The sequence below is a fragment of the Petaurus breviceps genome, unplaced genomic scaffold (genome assembly GCF_028583685.1).
Source record: "Petaurus breviceps papuanus isolate PSGF00001 unplaced genomic scaffold, PetGlider_PUasm1.0 173, whole genome shotgun sequence".
Classification (NCBI taxonomy): domain Eukaryota; kingdom Metazoa; phylum Chordata; class Mammalia; order Diprotodontia; family Petauridae; genus Petaurus; species Petaurus breviceps.
In genome coordinates this window covers 33,204,537-33,220,169 of record NW_027185759.1, presented here as the reverse complement: position 1 = coordinate 33,220,169, position 15,633 = coordinate 33,204,537, and the positions used below count along the sequence as shown (strand labels likewise).

General features: G+C 40.9%; 1 protein-coding gene across 4 annotated transcripts in view; it reads right to left on the bottom strand.

Moving 5' to 3' along the window:
- The window catches only part of FNDC3B (fibronectin type III domain containing 3B), a 388,473-nt gene continuing 372,840 nt past the window's right edge, over window positions 1-15,633 (bottom strand). For all 4 annotated transcript variants that reach the window (XM_069083590.1, XM_069083591.1, XM_069083593.1 and 1 more), the window contains one exon: window positions 1-1,372. In XM_069083590.1, the coding sequence (XP_068939691.1) occupies window positions 1,061-1,372 (312 nt within the window). In that variant the 3' untranslated portion in view covers window positions 1-1,060. The remainder of the gene's footprint in view (window positions 1,373-15,633) is intronic.

The following is a 15,633-nucleotide window of genomic DNA, read 5'->3' as shown; positions in this document are numbered from 1 at the left end:
AGAGAGAGAGAGAGAGAGAGAGAGAGAGAGAGAGAGAGAGAGAGAGAAAGAGAAAGAGAAAGAGAGAGAGACAGAGAGTGCTCATGGTTAGTGTAAAATTGTCTGCAATTAGCAGAGGCAGGAAGCTGTCACCAGTCCGAGTCAGATAATTCATGTTCAATGTAACAGAATATAATAAAATCTAGTGATTAGATTAGGAGTAGTTATATACAAGGCTAGACAAACAGGGTAAAGCAGCTTTCAGACAGCTGGCCAAGGAGATAACTACCTAGCTATTGCACAATGCCCTCTTAAAGTTACTGCTATGGATTGACATGGGAAGAATCTAGAATGCGCCATCACTGATATGCATTTTGGTTACTTGATTTTTTTTTTAATAGAGGCAGTTCATAGTGTTAAAAATTATAAGAATAACAGATTATAAAAAATATTTTAGCCTGTAGTACACATTCTGATTTAAATGAGCTAATCATCGTTAAATAACTGAGTGACAAAAAAAATAAAAATGAACAGTAAATGGTGCTTAGGGCAGATGCCTTGTAGTGAATCAGTCTCATGCAATGTTGTTGGCGATACTCCAAATACCTCGTCTCATTCACTTACAACAGAACTCCGACCCTATCTCTACACACATTGTAACTGATTAATGTTTACAAGTATACGATGATTTAAAAAAAAAAGACAGAAAGAAGTGACTGGTGATTGTTGTCTACTAAACAGTAACATATAAAATTGAAGGTTGAGAAAGACACCGGTGAAAACGGTGTAAAGGCAAATTGAAAGAAAAAAAATGAAAAGAAAACTCAGCGGGAGGAAAGCTTGCTTTTGGTATCTGGTTTGCTAGTTGAACCTTTTCCTAGTTTTGCATTTCAAAAAGGTGCACCAAAACACTGATATTTTATTCCTAGCTAGAACTGTAAAACAAGAGAAGTATATAAATCAAAGAACAAAAAAGGTTTTTAAAAAAAATTTCTTTTAAAAAAGGACTATCTGGATAAATGTTGTGTATTACAATGCGTAGCATTACCTAAATTCATACCTCAGACTCTGTTGGACTGGTCTACTTCATTAAGAAGTATTGTAATATAAAGGCAAACAAAACGGATAGGCCCGCGAAGCCAAGGACGATGAGGGCTGCAAACTGTCCATCAGTAGGCATTGGGCTCTTCCTTTTGGGGTCATCGAAGCACCCCGTTTCTCCCGCGAGCATCATCTCGTTCCGCTGTAGTACAAAAGCGGCTGAAGGGCTGAAGGCTCCACTCAGCTCCTGTGAGGTATCTAAGCAACGGCGACACACACACACACGGAATCGGTAATCGGTGTTGCTCTGAAGGCCTGAGATTTGGAAGGATGCATCTTCTCCCTTGTACACCTTGGCGAGAGAGATGGGAAAGTCACCGTTAATCTATTTCACAAAAGCATGTGGGCCCGGAAAGTCATCTATGTCCATATGGGCCAGTAGGGGGCTCCATAGTGCTCATGAGTCAGAGACCCAGCCGCAGATACTTCCTAGCTCTGGGACCATGGACAAGTCCCTTAACCTCTGCTTGTTTCAGTCTCTTCTGTAAAATGGGGATAATTACAGCACCTTCCCTGTAGAGCTGTTGTGAGGATTAAATGAGAGAATATTTGTATAGCGCTCAGTACAGTGCCCAGCACATAGTAAATGCTGTATAAATGGGAGCTATTGTTATTATTAAAGTGCTATATAAAGGTTACTGTTATTAAAACACTATATTATTAAAATTATATTTTATATAATAATCATATATGTAATATGTAATTTTTATAACTATTATTAAAGTGCTATATAAATATTTATTATTATTGAAATGCTGTGTAAATGTTAGCTATTATTATTAAAGTGCTATATAGGTTACTATTATTACAGCACTGTATTATTAATTATTATTATTAAAGTGCTATATAAATATTTATAATTATTCAAATGCTATGCAAACTCTGTTAGCTACTGTTATTATTAAAAGTTACTATTACTAAAGTGCTATATATTTAATATTATTATTAACGTGTTTTATAAATGTTCACTATTATTAAAGTGTGATGTAAATGTTAGCTATTATCATTCAATGTTATGTAAATGCTAGCTATTGTTATTGTTAAAGTGTATATAAATATTAATTTTATTAATGTGTTATGTAAATGTTAAGTTAACATTATTAAAGTGTTATGTAAATGTTAAGTATCATTATTAAAATGCTATGCAAATGTTAGCTTTTATTATTATATGACAAAAAGGGACATGTCTATGATCTGTGTACAATAAGGGAATTCATTTGCCTTAAAGTTCAATTAGGTAAGTATTTGTTTATAATCTATAACCATTTTTATGGTTATCTTTGACTGTTTTTCACCTTAATTTCTGAATGCATCTTTTCCCAGGCCACGACTCAGCAAGCCCATTTCTCACAGCAAAGAATAAAGAGGGGAAAAAAATAGTATCAACTGAGATTGAGAATATGTGATGTTCTACATCCAGCGTTGCTCTAAATCCAACATCCTGCACCTTTGCAAAGAACAGAAAAAGGGCTATTTTCTCATTTCCCTTCGGAGATGAAGCTCTCCAACAAATATTTATTAGGCGTCTACTTTGCACAAGGCACTCGGCTAGACACTGGAGAACTGTAGAGCTAACGCCCTGCCCCCTTATAATTACCCCTATTCATCACCCTATTAGATCCAAGCTGTCTTAGAGCAGTATGACTGCTTCTCAGAGGCTGGATGTCTGAAATAACTACTTGGGCTTCCATGATACTTTGTCATCCATTTATTCAGCAAGCATTTAATCAAGCACCTACTACAGTGTACCAGGTATTGTGCTAAGCACAAAAAATACAAAGAGTGTAAAACAGTGCCTTCCACACTGTCTAGGATTTAGCACAGTGTCTGGCTCATTGGAGTCAATTAAATGTGTGTCAACTTGATTCAAGGCTCCCCAACAGACTGTAAGCCCTTTGAGGACAAAGTCTACTTCCTTCTTTGGTCACTGCATCACAAGTACTTAGCACACAGGAGGCAGTTAATAAATGCTTAGAGAATGGATGAATGGTGCTTAGTCTATTGGGTGAAAATAATATGTATAATATAAAATATCTACATAGTAAATGGAAAGCATCCCCCTACCCACCCCTCTAGGGTGGGATTATGTGAGACCTGGAACAGGGCAGTGGTGTCAAACTCAAATATTTATCAATTGATCAATCAATAAACATTTATTAAGCTCCTAATATATACCACGTACCATGCTAAATAACTCTCTGTGGGCAGCATAGTGAATTGGAAAACCACAAAGTAACATTATCAATGTTGTTCTATCTATCTATCTATCTATCTATCTATCTATCTATCTATCTATCTATCTATCTATCTATCTATCTATCTATCTAATTTTATTTTATGAAAACATTCCCAATTACTTTTGAGTTTAGTTTCTGTTTCTGCAAAACATCTTACAAACATCATCTCATTTTATCCTCACATTTACAGATGAGGACTCTGAGGCAGTCAGAGGCAGCCTGCGTAGCTAGCAAATGACAGATCCAGGATTCAAAACGAGGTACTGGGATTCTAAAGCCAGCATCCTTTCCATTGTACTAGGCCAGAAAATGACTGCTCTCATCTTTTAAAATTTGGTACAGAAAACATGCAACTGTGGCCATGACTGAGCCCAGTAACCCAGGAGATAATGGACTAACAATTGCTTTCCAGTGTGTAGTTTATTTATTTTCTTAAGACAGCCCAACCTGATGCTTACATAATATGACAGCAAGGACTGACTCACTCTTAATGGTAGAAGCCAATGGAGATTTGCCTACCAGTGGGTGTTCCAAGGTATAAAGAAGCACCTGAAAATTGTTTTTAGGGCAGTTAAGGCAAAAAAAAAATCTAATTAAAAAAAAACCTTAAACACTATTAAGGTGAAGGAATCTTACAAGGCCATGATGCTTCTTTCCTGGCACAAGTGAATGTCTGGTAATTGAGGGCATTTAAATGAGTAGGGAGGGTGATGGAGGATGGTGGACCATGTGCCTCACTGCTCTCCATGAAATTTTCAGAGGACTCAATGGCCAGTTCTGGTTCTAGAATCCCATGGAACCTGTCACCCTGCCTGTCGAAGTGGGTTCCTATGACAAGGACAGGCACCTTTTAAAAGGGGAGGGAGATCCACCCTTGCTGATGGGGTAATGGAGATAGGGCTGGATTGCAGTTCAAATCCCAGAACTGTGATTATTAACTGGTTATTATGTGAGTTCTCTGGGCCTGTTTCCTCATCTGTAAAATGAAAGAAATGGACTAGGTATCCCCTTCCCATTCGAGCCTCCCTCAACACCCTTCAAAATGCTTTAAAGACACAAACTGATCATGACCATGACTTTCCAGCTGTAGCATGTGATGAATGTTAACCTAGGCACAAAAAATGGCACCAAGGACACTGTAGAAAACATGTCTAACATGAGAAATAGCTGATGGGACCTTGATATCCTGAGATCTAAAAAGAACCAGAGATCTCCAGCGCCAGGCTGGATCCTTAAGGGAAGCTTTAGAGAAACACCAAGCACCTCTTCTGGGCATGTCCTCAGTTTCCAAAGGAGAAACTTAGATTAGATCAAGGGTTCTTGACCTTTTTTTTTTTTTTTGCAGTATGGACCCATTTGGCAGGCTGGGGAAGCACACTGACCCTTTTTTGGAATCAAGTTTTTAAGTATATAAAATAAAACATAGCGTTGCAAAGGAAACCAATTATAAAGAAAGATATCAAACTGTGTTTGTCAAGTTTATGGACTTTTGGTTAAGAACCCCTGGTTTAGACCACCTCTAAGGTTCTGTCTAGCTGTGGACCTAGTTAGCAGTCTAAGCTTCCCTGAAGACGGGAAATTCTGTCTTTATCATTTTATGGCCAGCACCTAGCCATGTGTGAATATGGCAGCTCATTTATTCACTCATCTATTTATTGTTTTCTAATTTTCATTCATTGGTAGCTCTTGATAAATGTTCGTGGAACAGAATTGAATCTCTGAGTGTAAGGAGTCTACAAGGGGTCACCAGGCGTTCCCAATGCTTTCTCACTGATTTCAATCCTGACCTCAACTTTGAAATTTCACATGACTGCTTGTTCTTAGTGTCTAGCACTGAGGGTGCTACTTCTAGCAGATTTAGCCTCAGAACACTATTAGACATGTCCAAATGTTATCCTCTCTCTGTCTCTCCCTCTCTCTCTCTCTTTCCCTTTCTCTCTCTGTCTCTCTTTCTCTCTCCCTCTCCCTCTCTCTGTCTCTCTCTCCCTCTCTCTCTGTCTCTGTCTCTCTCTGTTCTGTTTACAAGAAGTTACTTCTTTAAGCATGTTAACATTCTTCTCATGAACAAGAAGATGTTCACTTGTGCCTTGGGAAGTGGGATTATGAATTTAACTGCAAGGACCAAACAAATGAAAAGTCTCAGTAAAGGGTCCATGAATAGCCCTTCCTGCCCTCTAAGACAATAACTAGATCCATAGCCTTCATGGTCATCGTCAATGGAATCCATTGCCATGGTGAGCTTTCTCTGTGGGTATTTCCAGAGCTTAGAATGTGCCAGGAAGGCATTGCCCCCAGTCAGTCATTCCTCTAGGTGTGAGCAACATCAGCCTAAAATCCAAGTCCTTGGCTGAGTGGAAGGGACACTCTGGTCTGTGGGCTCGACAAGAGAAGTCTAGGCCAGTGCTGGTTTTCTGTTCTCGGGCCACCCACACAGGCTTTTTTTTCCTTGGTGCCACCACTGTCCCCATAGTAAAAAACCAGCACAGGCATTTTACTTTATGAAAGCAGCTCCCCCTAAGCTTCTTTGTGACTCAGTTTCTCTGCATGTGAAGTACTCACTAGCTTTTTCACAGTGATGGTATGGGAATTAATTAATTACAAGACTCCAGTAAAGTATGGAGGAAAGCCATCATCCATATGCCTCGGCAACCAGGTTTCATGACTCTACTCCCATTGCCTGGCATGGGGTCCTGCATATAACAGGCATGGTAATGTTACTACTGGAATAAGGTCACATGGTAATGGTCATGCTAGAAAGAACACTGACTTTGTACTTGGTTCTAATCCTGCTTCAGACACTGGCTTTGTGACCCTAGGCAAGTCACTAAATGGTTCTGTGCCTCTGTTTCCTCATCTACAACATGAAGAAGCCTCTAAGTTTCATTGTAAATTTAAATTTGATACTATGACTTTCCCATAGCTACACACGGGCTGGACTTGAACCCTGGTTTTCATAATGAAATAAAAGTAACCAAAACTCCCCTTAGAACAGGGTAATTACTTGGAAACTTTTTCTTTTAATCAGTGGATGTTTTAGCATTAATACTCACAAGAAAAAACTTCTATTTAAATAGCCTTATATTTAGTGTCATCTTAACGGGGCAAAGACAAAACAAAAAAAACCTCCAATCAGCCTCAAGGATTCTACTTACCATCCCCCAAACAAAACAGCTGGAAAGGGGATCCTTTGTGAGGACCAAAGCTGCAATCAGAAAGCAGCCTTCATTTCCAGAAAATGATTACATTTCAATTTATTCCCTGGCCTACTCTAGCCCTGCCCCCAGCAATGGAACAGAGAGCCAGTCCCCAATAAAACAGCTCTGTATATATCTGAATCCCCTCATTGTTGGCTCTCAGCCTTTTCTCTTCTAGGCTAAATGACACTATCGTCTCTGTAACCCTTGGATTACTGCTGTGCCTTGTCCCTGAACCAAGCTCTGAGATCGTACGTTCCAGGACAGAACACAGGGAAAGTCTTACGAATACAGAAAAGAGCCCTTCTGACATGCTGTCCTCTCATTCATGCATTTAAATGTAGTATTCTTTCTTTGATTAAAACGATAGTGCTACACCATCTCATCCCTTGGCGTGCCCATCTCCCCAGCTGAATACTCCTTGGTCTCAGCCTTTCACGGCTGTGCCCCGTTTGGGAGCTGGGCTGCTCTTGCTGGCTCCCTTTTGAGTCAAGAACAGATTGTTCCTGACCTGCTCATGGCAAGATACAGCCTTGGACAGGATCTCTGAGGACACTCAGTTCGACTCATATTTGAAGGAAGAATTCCACAATCAACATGACCAAGGGTGATCTGGGCTACCAGGGAGGGGCCTCACCACCTCCCCAGGCAGTCCACACTGGACATTATGTCCCTTTGGCTAAGTTTCTATTCGATTGTCTGAAAATCCCCATGAAGTCTAGTCTGATGTCATGCTTGTCATATCACTGACACGGTGAGGGACATGTTTTGTTTTCTATAGAGATGTCTCATCTCCCAACAGACTCTCTGAGAGTTCTGATTTTTTCTTAACACTCTGGAGTCCTGGGCAGAATGTTGTACTCCACACTTCCCAGATGGAAAAACAAAAAGAATACACATATCGAATGCTCAGTAAATTACCACCAGTAATAAATGACAATTAACAGGCCCCTCTTTCTTCTGGGCCAACCACCCACCCTTAGTAACCAGGGAAAACAAAATCAGGAAAAATGCATAGATGGAAGCATGTCCTTTAAGACAGAGGCACTTAGCAGGAGGAATTTGTACACAATTACAGACGCAACGTATGTGTGACGACCAACTTTGATAAACTGGACTCTTCTCAGCAACCCAGAGTCACAAGTCAACCCCAAAAGACTTATGATGGAGAGAGATGTTTTACATCCATAGAAAGAACCGAGTTTGAACCCAGATTGGAGCAAACTACCTGCCCTTTTCTTTTTCTTGTTTGGTTTTGTTTCCTCTTTCCCATTCTTCATTCCATCTGATACAATTCTTCTTTATAACCTGACTAATGCCTAATGTGAAAGTATTTTCAGATACTATACTTGATTGTATGCCGCCATGGGCGGGTGGGGGGGGTGGGGAGAGAAAATTTGAAACTCAAGGAATTGTGGTAATGAATATTGTAAACTAAAAGTAAACAAATTAACAAAGACCAAAAAATAAAATAAAATAATACCATAGCAAAAATAAATAAATAAGTAAGTAAATAAAAAGAAAGAGGCACTTACTTACCCAGGACAACTATTTTTGGTTTGAACATTTTGATAACTGTATTCCAGTATAACTGGCTTCCTTTGTGTTCCTAGGTATTTTATGCATTTAAAAAATCATATTGGGAAGGGTTTCACTACTAGGGGTGGGGAACCTGAGGCCTTGAGGACACATGTGGCCCTTTAATAGAATCCAACTTTTAGGTTTTCAGTCAAAGGGTCACACTTGAGGACCTAGAAGGTCACATGTTCCTGTTAGACTGTCAAAAGGTCATGAAAGCCCCCCAAAAGAACTCCTGCTCTTCAATGACAAGATATATCTCTGCAAGAGATACCGCAACATTAGATTAGGGTTCTGAGCCCTGAGGGGTTATTGTGAGTGCATGTGCCAAATCTTGTCTTTCATCTCAACTGAACAGTTACGAAGGTCTGATGAACACGCATTTAGAAAGAACCTCAGAGATCATCTAGCCATCCCCCTCATTTTACAAATGAGGCCCAGCAAGGTTACATGATCTGTCCATGGTACGAGAGGAGAGGTCAGAGCCCAGGCCTTCTGGGTTCTCCCATTACACTGTGCCATGAAGGGAACCCATGGAAATTTTAGAAGATAAGAATACTGAATATGAGCAAAAAAAATTGCATTAATTTTTATCTCTATCTATGAAAGGAGCCAATGATGACTTAAAAAATTATCCGCGGGAGGGGCACATGTCGGACCTCGGGGCATATTAAATGTGCAGCAGGAGGTTTTTGTTTTTCTCCCCAAATACTGAGGTCACCTAAACAGTCAAACAGGCCAAGGACTTGGAAACTAATGAGTGACACAATTCATATCCATTAAGATTTCTGGACCGAAAACTTTTCAGCACAGTAGCTAAGCAAGCCAGGGTTCCATCCAGGTTCTTCCCTGGAAACCAGGCTGCTCAGACCTGTGGGGCTGCCTCTGTGCACCCTCCCGGGATTGGCTACGATGTGCCCGGGGAGCACGCCCCATCCTTCTTGTCTGTTTTGTTTAACTGGCAGATCTCTGATTCTGATTTCAGGGGCGTAGGGAAACTCCCGAGCCGAGAGCCTCCCTCTACTGGTGAAGGCTGACTTCTGCGAGAAGTGACCTGTCCAGGGTCACACAGCTGGCAGGTGCCAGAACAGGAAGCCAGATCTTTCACACTCCTAGGCCAGCTCTCTATTCATCACGCTATGTTTGTCTTACACCCGGGAAACCCACTGCATCCTCTTCTCAGAAGCCCCAACTCCCTCCAAGGCTCAGGGAAAGTGCTGTGTCCTCCATGGGGCCCAGCTTGTCCCCCCCCCCACCTCCTTATTTGTGTGTACACACACACACACACACACACACACACACTCATACATGTATGAATATCAAATCTGCTCATAGAATCGGAGCTGGAAGGGCCCTGAGGTCCTCACTTGACAGGTCTAATGCCAGGGTAACTGGCTGTATACATGCTGCTTTCTCCCACTAGAATGTAAATCTCATTTCTTTTTTTTTATATCCCCCACACATAGCACAGTTCCTGGTATACTATAGGTGTTCAATAAATGCAGGCTGGAATATATGATTGAAATGTCCTCTGAGCTTGCAGGAGGGTATTTATGAGGTTGTGGGGACGAATTTAGAGATGTTACTGTGAGTGGGTAACATACAGGAAAAACGATGGGCTCAATGGGCTTAATTAATCAATCAATTAATTAATCTATCTCAACAGGTGGAGGCTGATGAAGCTCGTGAGGAGTCTGGACTGGTGCCTATTTCACGAGGATAATTCCCAGCTGTTGAATAAATGACTATATATACCAGCTCACTTCTGTTGCTAATCACAGCCCCTTGGGAGGGTAACCTTGAGTCCATTCTATCGGTGAAGAGAAAGGCCAAGGAGTTCAGGTGTCTGTCACTGGCTCAGTGTTCACCTTGCATAACGGGTGTGTGACACTTTAACCAAGAGGCCAGGGCCTGAGCTGCCCCAGACCAGTCGTTCAGAGCAAGGACCCAGCCAGGAGCGGCAGCCTGACTGTCACCGACATACTGTGCAAGCATGTGATAGGCGGGATGAGCAGAGGCAGCCCTGAGTTCAAATCCCTCCTCTGATCCTTAGGAGGGATATGACTTCCTCTGTACCTGCCTCAGGATTTATCTACCAAGTCACAGACAGGACTGTGCAAAGAGTTCTCAACAAAATTCCATTTCCCTGAGGTTCCCATCTACAGAAGAAATGGGTCCATTCTCCACATTTAGTTCTTTTATTGGTAAGACAGACTTTTTTTAAACCAAAAGCAAAAGCAAAGACGGGAGGAAAATAGGTAAAACCTTGATGACATGTCTTAGTCTCACTTTCCTTCTTTTTAAAGCCAGCAGGTTGGCCTACGTAGGCCGTACAGTGTCTTCCAGCATCACTGAAAGTCAGCAATTTGGCCTTTCCCTCACAGAAGGGTCTCTGAATTCTGCTATTCATATCCTGCACTTAAATCTTTTAAATCACCAAAAATGGCTTTACTTCTTGAAATCCATAAACTATTCTGATTGAAACGTCCTCAGGGAAATAGCCACGTATTTCAAGGCTCATCTCCAACTCACCATATGTGTTGCCTTCCTTTAAGGTGATGTGAATATAAAAACCTGGGGTCCCGGGGACATTTGCAGAAGTATGCTAGCTACTGTTACATAAACCACTGAGTGTGGGAGCAGGTACACACATCACTGCTTGTTTATCTTGGTTCTGGTTACATTGTCCTCATGCTGACACATTTCTGGGCATGCCCTTTATCCTCAATGATGGAGGGGAGCCAACGTTTTCTATGGACACCAAGGGCATGTGCCTGGCATTACCAGCAGCAGGTGTCCCAAACAAAGGAGGTCAGTCAGTCAGGAAGCATTTATTAAACACCTATTACATGCCGGAGGAGGCAAGAGTTCTCCTGTATCTTACTCTGGTGTGACCACACTGGGGTTCTATGTTCAGCTCTGACTATCACATTTTAGGAAGGACACTGATGGCTTGAAGCATCCTGAGGTCAGGAAGCATAGGACGGGAAGGGACTGGTATATCATGCCATGAAGAGACTGGTTGAAGGAATTGGAGGATGTTGATCTCTGGGAAGAGAAGACTTGGGGAGGGGTCAGGAGAGAAGTCTTTTAAGAACACAGAGGGCTGTCCATCTAAAAGGGGTCCTAAAATTATCTGCATAGAGTGGAACCATGTAGGATCAATGGAGGGGAAACTGAGTTTTAGTGTTGGTCAACATGGTGGGGCTTGAATGCCTATGCCTGGAATGCTCTGGCTCTCTCTCAGCTTCCTTCAAGATTTGGCTCAAATTCCACTTTCTGCACTTTCCCTATCCCTCTTACCCTCCTCTCCCACAAGCATCTTCCTTCTAAGATTACCTTCTAACTACTTGTTTGCATGCTATCTCCACCATTTGAATGGGAGCTCCTTGAGCACAGGTACTACAATGGCCTTTCTTTGCTTTTCCAGTGTTCTGGTCACTTAGTGAATGTTTGCTGACCGCCTGGTGTCAGGGCAATGGTAGCTATCTAGAAGTGGAACAGACTTCCTTGAGGAGCAGTTAATTTCTCATTGCCAATCGCTCAAGCCTTCTAGGGGAGGTTGAATGAGATGAGATTCTAGGAATATATTGGGCAGAAGACCTTAAATTGACCCTGATCTGTACACACCATTGCCCTCTCCAAATAACTTCAGGTTTTCCTATTGCCCCTAAGATAAATGACAAAATCTCCAGTCGGGCATCTGAAGCCCCCCACAATATGGTTCCTGCCTACCTCTCCAGTTTCATTTCCCATTTCCCATTTACATGCTTTCTCTTCTAGTTAATGGGACTGCTGGTCACTCTGTGCATGCAACATTCTCTCTCCAACACAGCATTCCATTTCTCACCTGTAACCCCCGAGAATCTCTAACTCTTCAAAGCACACCTAAGGGACCACCCTCCTATACAAGGTATAAGTGATTTTTCCCACTTGAAATGACTTTTTATAACTTCATATATACTTAAGAGTGCATATGTTGTATCCCCCAAAAGAATATAAATGCTTCAGAGGCAAGGGCTGTCCTATCTCTCCCTTTGAATTCCTAGCACCCAGGGCAGCGCCTTGAGCAAAGGTGCTTGGTTAATATATTTTGAATTGAACTGAACATAAGTGCGGTCTAATATGAAATCAAATGTTGATAATCTCTCTATTTCCTCCAGTCGGGTACTTCCTCTTTAACCAGTCTATAATTTTTAATATCACTAAATGAAAGTAAACTCCAACAGTTAAATCTATTGACATTCCTATGGTGATTAATAAAAGCCAAATGAAATGGTAGATATTACTAAAATGTAGAATTTGACAGCAAATTGTAGCCTTGGGTCCCATCAGGAGGCAAGCTAAGTTAGCAGAAAAGGAAATTTTAACCAGAGTTGTGCATATTTGTTTCTGAGGGACACTTTGCTACCATAAAGGAAAGGAGACTAAAGCCAAGGCACACTTTTCAATATCTTCTTGGAAATGTATTTATTCTACTTCAGCCATATATTTCTAAGATTTCCAAACTTCTTTATTCTTGTTGCTTTTTTTTTTTGAAGAAAGGTTTGCAATTCAGAGTATGTGCACATAACACACATCTTGTAGTGTATCATTCAAAGAAAACTCATAAAGGAGGAGGTTGGATAACTGGATATGGCGATTCCTAATGTTGATTCTGGATTAGTCCACTTTACTTTTTGGAGTGCTTTATCAGAGAGGATCATGGAACCGGAAGGGACATTAGTGATTATCTAGTTAGACTAATACTCTCATTTTTACAGATGAAGAAACTCAGACCCAGACACAGTGACATGTTTCCTAAGGACACAGGGTAGCAAAAGCAGGGATTCACATTCAACTCATCTGAGTGTAAGAACAGGGCAGATGTTGGTTCGGTGGATACCTGCTGGGCAAGTCACTTAACCTCTGTCTGCCTCACTTGTTTCTTCTGTAAAATGGGAGTAACAGCACTTCTCTCCCTGGGCTATTGTGAGGATCAAATGGGACAATATTTGTCAAATGCCTGGCATGCAGTAGGTGTCACATAGATGTTTATTCCTTTCCCCCTCTTTCCTTTGTATGTTCATTCAAGTCCCCCCCCCCCCCAGGAAGCTAAAAACAGAAATCCCAGATCCAGCTCTGCTAGGAGCACCTGAGGTGGCTTCTCCAATCTATATAAATCAGATTTTAAAATGTATTACTTTTTCTCCCACTTTCATCTTATTCTTTTTGATGAAAAAGGTCAGGGAAGATGGTGGCAATGTGGACAGAGCAAGGGAATGAAGAGTCAAGAAGAACTCCAACCCTCACTGGCTGAGTGACTTGAGATATGTCACTTAAACCTGCCTCAATTTCCCTACTATCAAATGGAGATAATAACAGCAGTTACCTCACAGGATTGTTGTGAGGATGAAATGAAAAAAATCTGTAAAGCAGGTGACACAGTGCTTGAAACATAGTGGGAATTTAATGTTTGTTCCCTTCCCCCTCCCTCCATGCTTTAACTCAGACTATACCCCACTTCCCTTTTCCTTTATGTTTGGTCTTTCTCCATTAGAATGTAAGCTCCTGGTGGACGGGGCCTGTCATGCTAGATTTGATTTGTATCACTAGCACTTATATCTGGAACATGGTAAGCATCTATCTATCTATCCATCCATCCATCTGTGTGTCTATCTATCTATCTGTGTGTCTGTCTATCTATCCACCATCCATATAATCTCCCTCTCATCCATATAATCTATCTGTCTGTCTGTCTATCTATCTGTCTGTCTGTCTATCTCTCTATCAGTCTGTCTATCTATCATCTATATGTCTGTCTATCTATCTGCAATACATATGTATTAGCTATATGATTAGATTCCTAATTTATAAAAAAGAGATAATTGTGGCTCCAAGGAGTTAATTCCTGTAGAGAGCCTTGTGAATTTCATGGCACTGTATAAATGGTAGCTCTGATGACCAGGTGACTTGGGGTGGGCCATCCTGGAACCTAGGATGGACGTTCCTGCAGTGATGGCTATCATGGGGCCATTTAGCTCAGTGGAGGTACTCTATGATCCTTTTTGTTTGCACTTATTTTGACAGGATCCATGATTACTAGATTATTCCTCTTATCCCCAAACCAATTTAGATTTGTTCCAATTTAAGATTTTTTAAATTGGCATGATCAATTATGATAGCACAATACAGGCAGACACAATCTTATTTTTTACAAAGACTATTTTTGTTCTTGATTTAATAAAGAATATCTGTTATGGGATTTTGACGTGTCTAATGGAAATGGAGCTGATGTAAAACAAACATGAGGCTAACAAAGGGATTGCTCATGTGTTTAAAATAAGCATCAAAACTTGGCCCCATTAAGTTCTCTTGGGTAAAAAAAAAGTCTTTTTGAACAGGCAGAAAAGGCAATGGTTCTAGGAGGTTCCTCTGGCCTCCTCCCACCTGGGTCAGATCAACTCTGAACAATGTATGCAGTTCTAGAACTGGTCCTTGATATTCAGCAACTATCTCTTTAGTACAATGGAAAAGCAGTGATTAGAGTCAAAGGACAGAGGTTTAAATGCTGGTTTTTGACACTTGCTTATGTGTGACTTTGGGAAAGTCACAACCTCCCTGGACCTTGCATTTTCTCTCATGTAAAAAGACAGAGTTAAAAAAATTGGCCTCCAGAGATACTCTGCTCCCAGTTCTGGATGTATGGCCTTGTGTGGTTCACTGAACTCATCCATTCAACAATTATTTATTAAGTATCTTTCATATGTTGGGAACTTTGCTAGGGATACAAAGGCAAAAATCAAACAGTTGCTGTCCTCAAGAAGCTTACATTCTATTATGTGGTTACATGAAAAAAAAATCTAAGCAAGTCCCCTATTAACATAAGATATACAACGCAGAAGACTCCACAGACTGGGCTGGATGGCCTCTGGGGTCTTGTCTAACTCAGAGATTCTATCCATCAGAATCTGTAACAAACACTCTCATGAACAGTATTCTCTACTACAACTCAAAATACAATGAAAGGACTATGTGCTTTTGGCTTAAAAAAAATTAAACTCATGCAAAAGATGCTGTTAAAATGTAGTCATTCAGATATTTAATCAACTGACATTTATCAGGCATTTACTACACATGAGCTTCCAAATAATTTCAACAAAAATTCCTCTATTCAGCATCCATCCATGGCTGGTGTTTATACCTGATACTTCCATTACATCCCATCTATCCATCTACATGGGCCACTGCACCATCTGCCAGCCCTACCCAACCTTCAGAGAACAAAACTCCCTTCTCCAGTCACCCTTCAACTAGATGTATTGTCTTTTTCTTTTTAGAATATAAGCTGTCTGAAGGCAAGGATTCTCTCTTTAAGTCTTGGGGAATCCCTAGTACTTCATACAATGCCTGGTACCTATTGTGTCCTTAATGAATACCTTTTCATTCCTTCACTCATACATTAGCCTCTTGGCTATTCCAAAAGTAAGACAGTCCATCTCTTGATTCTGGGCATTAGTTTATTGCCTATCTACTCTGTATGTAGTTTGCACATACTGTTGTTT